At 54.1% G+C, this 8833-nt stretch overlaps 1 protein-coding gene across 2 annotated transcripts in view; it reads right to left on the bottom strand.

Annotated features, from left to right (window-relative positions):
* Positions 1 to 3548: 3548 nt before the first annotated feature.
* Positions 3549 to 8833, bottom strand: part of NADK (NAD kinase) — a 30552-nt gene continuing 25267 nt past the window's right edge. For both annotated transcript variants that reach the window (XM_077891610.1, XM_077891611.1), the window contains exons 7-12: positions 8159 to 8261; positions 7414 to 7568; positions 7103 to 7202; positions 6866 to 7023; positions 6128 to 6210; positions 3549 to 5689 (exon numbers count right to left, since the gene is read on the bottom strand). In XM_077891610.1, coding sequence (XP_077747736.1) covers positions 5494 to 5689; positions 6128 to 6210; positions 6866 to 7023; positions 7103 to 7202; positions 7414 to 7568; positions 8159 to 8261 — 795 coding nt within the window. In that variant the 3' untranslated portion in view covers positions 3549 to 5493. The remainder of the gene's footprint in view (positions 5690 to 6127; positions 6211 to 6865; positions 7024 to 7102; positions 7203 to 7413; positions 7569 to 8158; positions 8262 to 8833) is intronic.

The raw sequence follows: 8833 nt of genomic DNA, 5'->3' as shown, positions 1-8833 counted from the left end.
GAAAGTTTTTTCTTCTTTGCACAAAACCCTGAGATACTTTATGACTGCCCTGTGGTCTTGAGTTTTGAGAGTGAGTTGTTTATAACCAGATAATTTCAAAAGCAAATTCATAAAAATTCAACATTCTTACAGCAAAATCTTTCTTAGGTTTCATCTGGGGACACAGTTTTGAAATGGTATCATGTGAGCCTAGGACCTTTCCCTCTCTTCTGGGCTTCCAGTTGGCCTCCAGCCACTGCCTGAGGAAGCCTTTGTTCCACCCACACATTCCAGAATTGGTGTCTTGTCCCTTTCTCTGTTTTGTCAACAATTATTTCTAAATATTCAAATGAAACATTGCTGTCTATTAAGGCGGTGTGAGTAATATCACCACTGGGCCGTGTATGAGTTTCATTCATAATGGGTGCCACACAAGTGGATCCATGTCTTTTTATCTGTATGTGTTAGAGTTCCAACTTCTTCCTTTGACTGGATTCCAGGAAGCAGAATTTTGGAGGAAAGAATATAGACTGGTCAGGATTTTCCATACTCTGCTCAGTTTCAAATGGGGTAATTTAAATAATGCTTCTGATTTGCACACCCAAGATTCCAGTGTAGACCCCATTGTAGACATGAATCGGTTAGGATGCAGTCCTTGAAGGAGGAGACCTGACCAACAAAGAGACTGAGTTTGAGGCTCCCCTAAATCCTGCCTGTGAAGCTCTAGCTGGGGCATCAGGGCATTAGGCCCCCTGTCCAACCCTTGCTTCCTTCCATGACACAGGGGGCTTCTGACCTTTAGGGCCCCCTTCTGACAACTATCTACTTTAGGGTTTGGAAGATGTCTGAAGGGTGATTTTCCAGAAAGCAGGAAGGAAAGCATCCATGGCAAGTTCTGCTCTACCACTTTCATGGGCCCCTTCCAGATGGCTGGGCTGTTCTGCGTGTACCTCCTCTTGCCTCCAGGCCCTCACCACCTCTTAACAGGAATCATCTGTGTATGGCCCTGGTCTGATGGCCCCACCTGGGTATGCTGATGAAATCTGCAGGCCCAGAGGAGCACCACTTTCCAGGGGACAGTGAGGAGAACAGGAATATCTGGACAGGGGCCCGGGAGCCCCAGAAGCCAAGAAAATGGGGTCTGGGTCACATTCCATTGGGTGGGAGGAAGGATGAGGCCGCCTGTCTTGTGCCACCAGGCCCACTGCCAAGGTTGTCAGGAAGCAATGAGCAGCTGGTTTGGAAAAACAGCTCCTGTCTCCAAAGTAGGGATGCAAGCCCTTCCTGGGAACCCTTTGGATGTCCCTACTCAACACCTTTCAACATGACCCTTGGCCTGACCCTAGTGAGGGCACTGCATCCTCTGTCCCTGGGATTCAGCCTCTGGGTACCATGGGATTAAAGGTCATGGAAGCAAGACCACAGGGTTAGGGAGCAGCTCATTTGCTATCTCAGGCCTGTGTCTGAGGAACAGTGCTGGTAAACAAAGGGCTATTGCAAGGCCTCACTGTGCTCCCAGGAAGCCATGGGCTGAGATCAAGTCCAGCCTTTGTCCTCTGTGCTGCTGGGGACAAAGGCCAGCTTTGCCTGGAGGCCTCCATAGGAGGGCCACCGCTGATCCAGGCCACCTGCAGGAGGGGTCCTGGCCAGCGGGTCTGTAGGCGGCTCAGACAAACCCTGCCCCACCCCATCCCCAACCCCAACCCCACCTCCTCACCTCTTCCTCCTCCCACCAAATCCTCAGTGTTTATATAATTCTGAAAACCACCCAAGCTTTGGCCTGGATCTTTTTTTTTTTTTTTTTTTTTTTTTTTAAGAATTTGCCCATTTATTCATGACAGACACAGAGAGTGAAGAGAGAGAGGCAGAGACACAGGCAGAGGGAGAAGCAGGTTCCATGCAGGGAGCCCGACATGGGACTCGATCCCGGGTCTCCAGGATCACGCCCTGGGCCGAAGGCAGCACTAAACTGCTGGGCCACCAGGGCTGCCCTGGCCTGGATCTTTCTGAAGGAGAACGTGCCAGAAGTGACTGATCTCCACGTAGTCCCTATGCAGTTCCTGCCTCTTCCCCCATCCATCCTATCCATCCCACCCATCCTCTCTGTGTTCCTCCAACTGTTCTTTTATCCCTCACCTGCACCCAGACTAGCTGGTTCCTGGACCTAATGGCTTCCAGGTGGGGTAACCGCTGGGCAGGAGGGGAGCCACACCTCTTTGGGAGAGCGCTGCTGTGATGTGGACTGCGGCCTGGCTTGAGAAGGGAGGCCAGCCAAGTGGGGCACTTGGCAGAGGCCTGGGTTGGGGTCTGGCTCTGTGCTGCTCAACCTAGCCAGCAAAGGACTGAAGACTAGAAGATTGGACAGCCTGAGCCCTGAGCCCACAGAAAGGCCCAGAGCCCAGTTGGGAGATGTCCTAGGGCCTCTGGCCTGTGGCCTCTGTGTCCTACCCTCCTCCTTTCCCTGAGGTAGGAAAGTCCAAGGCTCACAGGTCAATAGGCATTACTGAGATGTGTGGCCTTATGGGCAAAGCCAGTACCCACCACTGAGCCAGCCCCTCTGGCCTTTGCCCTCAAAGTGGGCCCTCTGCCACCAAAAGGGACAAGGCCTAGGCTGGGTCCACACACACTAACGGCTTGGATCTTGAGAACCTCTGGGCCTTAGAAGCTCTGGATGCCAGGGTTGAGTTTTGATGCTTGGCCCTGCTGCCCATGACAGCTGTACAAACTGACCACAGGTGCCTGTGTTTCCCAGAGGCCAGCCCAGGGGCAGCAGATGCCTCTTGGCCACTGAGACACCTGACCAGTAAGATAATGTGCTCCCACACATGTGCCAGGAGAGCAAGGGTTCCTGGGGCAGGGCAGACCAAGGCCACACATGGCCCCAGGAGGCTGATGCAATGGGACAGGTCTGGAATGAAGGATAGGGAACCTGGGGGTGAGTTCACCTGCCATCCCCCCATACTGGGCTTCAGGCCTCTGTAAATCGCTGGGGGCACCCAGCGTCCCAGCACACAGGGCTGTCCATGTCCTCAGGCATGTCTGCAGGGCTCACTTCGGCTCCTAGAAAAGCCTTGCCCCACATTCACCAAGAACTGGTCAAGACGTGTAGAATAGAAGAAGGGAGCAGAGGAGAGAGGTGAGTGTGCTCTAGGGCCTGGCCCATGCCCCCTCACTCCAACAGGCCTGGATTGAGCTGTGGTGAGGACTTTGAAGCCTCTGGGGGCCCCCTTGGCCCAGCGCTCTGATTTCCCCAAGAGCGGGTCCTTTCTGTAGGCTCAAGCCTGAAACCGCCCAAGCCTCTGCTTTACCCTGCAGGATAGGTGGTGACAAACAGTTCCGCACCTCTTTTGGGCAGGACAGCTTCTGAGCTCTAGGCCCACCGATGCCAATAGCAAGGCTGATGGGGCACCTGGGATGGGATGTAATGTGGAGCCTGCCTGGGTGGGACCCTCTCTCCCACGTGCATGCCGATGGTGCTCAGTGTGTCCACAGACTCCAGAAGCCCTGGCCCACCTCCCTGAGCATCAATGTGTTGGTTATAAAACACCAAATAAAGTTGCTACCCAATCCAACTTTTTAAACAAGTCTGTTTATTGAAAGGATCTGAAAATAGTAATAAGGCTTCCAACAACATCTAACAAATTTTCAAGATATTAACAATATGAAACATTAAGAATTTACTTCAAAAAATCCAAAGTTTTCTTCCAAATCATGCTGCTTTCAGACTTGGTTAGCACTTGCTTTTTTTTTTTTTTTTTTCTGTCTAAACCAGTGACTCAAATTCTGAATGACACTGTCTTTGGGACCTAAAGCTGGGAGGTTTGGTTCAGCCCCCTCTCAGCCCAAGGGAGTCTGAGCAGTGAGCCTCTGACCTTGCCAGGTGCCTGTGGGTGGGTGGGTGATAAGGGCCGTTGGCCAAGCACCACACTGAGAGCCACAGGCACTAAAGCAGACACAGGAGATGGTGCTCAGGCTGCAGAGCCTGCTCTGTGGAGGCCCCTGGCTCAGCGTGGCTGCACACGTGCTCCAGAGCCCTTCTATCAGCCCAAGAATGAGGCATGTGACCCTCCACGAGGGCAAAGCACAGGCCCATCCCTCTTACTCCAGAAGAGTCCAAGAAAGGACAGCTTCTGTCCCTTGTGTTCTTGCCAATTCAATAGATTAAAAATGCACCTCAAAGAGAAATCAGTTACTCAGAAACAGATGCCCAAGTGTAGGATGTCTGTCAGGCAACAAACAGCAACCGGGGGCCAAAGCCATGTGCACTGAGCCACAGCTCCCACCAGACCACTCAGGTTCTGGTCCCAGGTGGCAAACACACACGCCTATGGTCTGGGTGGCCAGCCGGCAAAGGAGTGACCGCTGGAATGATGGGAGTTTCCTCGCAAGCCCAGGCCAATGGGGAGAAGCAAGAGCAGAATGGACACAGAACGTCCCCACCACCTCTTTCCTCACTAACCAATGCGTCCCCATCTTCTAGTTGTAGTCACAAAGTACCACGGCTTACTAACCGAGAAGCGCCCTGTCTCTCCATGGACCATCACCCCCACAGTGAGCATGCTGAACAGAGTGGTCCCAGCTCACGGCACCAAACAGAACACGTGTAAACATCGGAACAAGGCTCCATTTCACAACAGTCCAAATCCCATCCCCTCTGAAATCTTCAAAGTTTGTACAATAAAATCTGTACATAAGCAGTTCAGAAAACTTAAAATAATGTCTACAAAGTATACACAGGATTTAAAATACCTTTCAGGGTACAGAGGGGGCTGCCCCTGCTTCACGAGGAATGTGCATGGGTCTGACCTCCTACCAGGTCACGCTGGGCTTGCAGGGGGCGACAGCATGGAGCTCTGCCGGCACCTGTCACACCACAGCAGCGGGGGAGGGGAGAGCCTTGTGACCAAGGCAGGAAGGTGTGCCCAGATGAGGTACAGATGCTGAGCAGGAGAGAGAGGGGACCCCTACATTCATCAGCCAATCAAATACCAAACTGGTCTCTGCAGAAGTGTCCCCTCTAAGTCCTTTTAAGGGAAAAGGTGCAGGATTTAAGGGGAAAATCGTGGTAGCTATAGGTTTTTGGCTACAAGACATTTATTTTCAACACGGAAAGACGGATCAATCCATTCTGATCCCCTATGAATTTCAACATACTGATTGAAGCACAGGTTTCCTGACAAAGAATTACACAGAGCACACCCAGCTCTGGCATCCCCAACCTGCGGCCAGGCCCTGAGCCACAGCACAGGTGCCCCCCAACATCACTTTTCTTATTTAGAAATGCAAAAAAGAAGTCAAGATTTAAAATGTTAAAAACAGCTGATCTGGTTGACAAAAGGCAGATTCCGGCTCTTCCCCTGGCTACAAAGTGCTGTGACTTCTGATGCCTGCTCGGGCTCACAGCGCATGTGCTCAGGTCAGCCTGTTCCCAGAAGGCGGAAGGTGAGTGGGAACCAGGCAGGGGAGCAGCTTCGGGACTCTGGGGTCCCGAGTGTGGACAGCAGGAGCTCAGACCTAGCCCTCCCCCTCCCCCTCCTCCCCTTCCTCCTCCTCCTCCTCCTCCTCCTCCTCCTCCTCCTCCTCCGTGAAATGCGCCTGTTTCTTCCGCACGTTCCAGTGCAGACACTGTGCAAGGCTCTCAAACCAGTCGCTCACAGGGTCTCGGACGCAGATGGAAGGAAGCGGGTAGCAAGAGGTAGTGATGCTGATGCTGAGGCAGGGGAGAGATACAGCACAGGTAAGCTCACAGCACCAGGCCAAGACCCTTCCCCAGGGGCTATGCCCAGCCTAGCTGGGCACCATCTGTGCTCTGCTCATGCCACTTGCTGCAGAGCCTGGGGCCTGCCTCACCCTAAGGACAGGGGGCTCAGGGGGAGTACCTCCTGGGACCGAGTGGACAGGAGTAGCCACAGCGGCACCAGGGCAGGAGGGTGGGACAGAGTGAGAGGCCATGAACCTGTCACCCTCAGCGCAGCACAACATGGGTCACATGTTGCCTCCTGCGTGGGTGACCAGCTGCCCAAGAGGATGGAGTCCCACGGTGGTCAGTAATAGAGTTCTGTCTGCGGGACCCCCACAAGCCAACCTCAACAGGGCATGAAGGCAGCAGGCAGGGCCTGCCCCTACTCCAGCCCCAAGGCTCACACACCTGTCTCCATGGCGGATTTCCTGTCTTTTCCGTCCATCGAAGGACACCCATGCGGTGTTCCTTGCTTCCGGTGAAAGCATGATCTGAAGGAGTCAAACAGGACAGGTTCGGGCTCATGAATGCAGCTGAAAACCTTAGACCCCTGCCCCAGGGAGTGGAGCACTGCCCAGGAGAACCGTTGAAGGTATCCTTATAGCCCACTCTTCACCAAGGCCAGTTCTAGGCCATGAAGGCCCTCACTTATGTCTCACTTGACACCAACCCTGGGAAACAGGACAGGCAGTCATCAAGCCCAGTCACCAACCATCTACCCAGAGCCAAGGACACCAGCCAAGAGTCTGCCTCCAGTGCTCTCTCTTTGTGGCCCCACCTACCAGGGCTCAGAGCAGGGACATGCCAGCCAAGAACGGAGATGGAGGATCAACAGTGGACACCAGCCACATGCCAGGACCAAAGCACCACTCCTCACAGGGTGCCTCTCACCCTGCCCCTACCCAGCGGGAAGTATCCCCAGCTCCCAAGGGCCCACAGCCCTGTTGGAGCGGCTGGCCTGGCTCTCAGCACTGCCCCCACTGACAAGACAAATAAGGACGAGAGTGAAGCCCTTTGCAGCACCCAGCAAGGTAGGGCCCACAACCCAGTGGGTGTTGGGGTCACAGTTGGGGGCAAGGAGGGTGGTCAGCATGGCAGGCTCCAGGCAACAGATTAAACCAGAAAGGATAGAGGGTGGACTCTGACCTTCAGCTCGACCCCTGCAGGGACCACAATAGGTCGGAATGACAGCGAGTGGGGGCAGATGGGCGTGATCATGATGGCTGGCACGTTGGGGTGGATCATGGAGGCCCCGGCGGCGGCCGCATACGCTGTGCTGCCCGTTGGGGTGGAGACGATCACGCCTGGTGGACAGGCTACAGGGTCAGTCTCTGTGGGTTCCTGCGCCAACCCCACCCTGTGGGACCCCAGGCGCCCACCTACCGTCACCCTGCACTGTGGTGATGAGGTGCCCGTCTAGGTAGACATCTACGTTGGACAGGTACGAGGAGGGACCTCTATCGATGACAACCTCGTTCAGGACCTGGGGGAGGACAAAGTGACTGCACACTGGGAGGGGCCAGCCTGGGTGGTCTGCCCCACAGGCACCTGTACTGTTCCTGGGCTCTCTGGAAGGTCCTGAGGGCGGTCCCACTGGGTCCAGCCCAGAGTCCCCCCACCTTGTGTCTCTCTCCCTGAGGCCACACGACACGCAGGACAAGGCCGGAGCCCGGACAGAGCACGTGTCCACAGACCTGATACTGCATGACCTGCTTCCCAACCTCCGTGTCCAGGTCTGCAGCCAGTACTCCATTCTCGCTGATCCCGTTGGGCATCGTCATCTTCTTCCCTCTGAGTTCCTTCACGACCCGGACCTTCAGCCGGCTCCGAAGAACAACAGCTGCATTCCCTGGGGGCCAGGAGGAAAGGGGGTGTGGCACCCCACAGGAAACAAAGACACCTCTGCTTGACCAGAGACCACCCACTTTCTTTTCCCAAACCGAGGGCAGCACCTCTGTGACTTCTGTGAAAATCAGTTCCCACCACTAGTCAGCACCCACAGCAGCTTCAGCATGTAACCTCCTCAAACTTCTCAATGTTAGGAAAAAAGGTTTGACCCATTCAAAAATTTTATTTTTTTATTTTTTTATTTTTTCAAGATTTTTTTTTTTAAATTTTTTTTTTTAATTTTTATTTATTTATGATAGTCACAGAGAGAGAGAGAGAGAGAGAGGCAGAGACACAGGCAGAGGGAGAAGCAGGCTCCATGCACCGGGAGCCCGATGTGGGATTCGATCCCGGGTCTCCAGGATCGCGCCCTGGGCCAAAGGCAGGCGCCAAACCGCTGCGCCACCCAGGGATCCCCCATTCAAAAATTTTAAATCTCAATCTCGAAATGCTTAAATGTTGCTCTACACATTATTTAAAAACCCAAAAACCAAATGAAAAGACAATCCCATGTTCAGAACTCCTTGTGACTTCCAGAACATTCTGACTTACCTTGTATCACCTGAGTAACTTGGGACTGAAAATTCTCGAAGTTGAAGGGGGTTAGGAAGCCCAGGGAACCCAGGTGGAATGCCATGACCGGAGGTACGCTGCCCTGTGAGCCAATGAGCAGGTCTGTCAGCTAGCTAATCTACTCAAAAGCCACATGACTTGTCCCCAACACAGATGGACCCAGTCCCCAACTGTCTCTGGGAAGGGACAGGCACATGAGTGCATGGTTGGTGCTGATTCTAAGTGACTGCACGGAAGGTCAGCGAGTCGTTGGGGAGGCCAGGAATGGTGGCATGCAGAGCCGATGAGAAACCAAAGCAATGGAACTGACCAGCCTGCTGGCCACAGAGGACAGGAGAGAGCTGGTCAAGCCTCCACGCCAGAGCCTCCCACTTCACCTTCCAACACACCTCAGCTGGGACCCTCCAAGGGCCCCGTCTAGCAGAGAGTGAAGGCAGGCTTTGGGCAACTTGAGTGAGGTCCTACGCAGACTCCCACCCTCCTACCCTGGAGGCTTAGCCTGCAGTTGCAGCCTTCCTCTGCTGTGGGCCGTCGCCTCAGCCAGGAGGTGCCCACAGATCTGCAGCAGCCCCCAGGACAGTTTCTCTGCCACTGCCCCCCTTCCTCCCAGCCACTCCTGCTGCCCAGTCCAGGCTTGCATGCCATACTTGTACT

The sequence above is a fragment of the Canis aureus genome, chromosome 3 (genome assembly GCF_053574225.1).
Source record: "Canis aureus isolate CA01 chromosome 3, VMU_Caureus_v.1.0, whole genome shotgun sequence".
Taxonomy (NCBI): domain Eukaryota; kingdom Metazoa; phylum Chordata; class Mammalia; order Carnivora; family Canidae; genus Canis; species Canis aureus.
The sequence above is the reverse complement of the archived record's forward strand: the minus strand, read 5'-3'. Positions and strand labels throughout refer to the sequence as shown.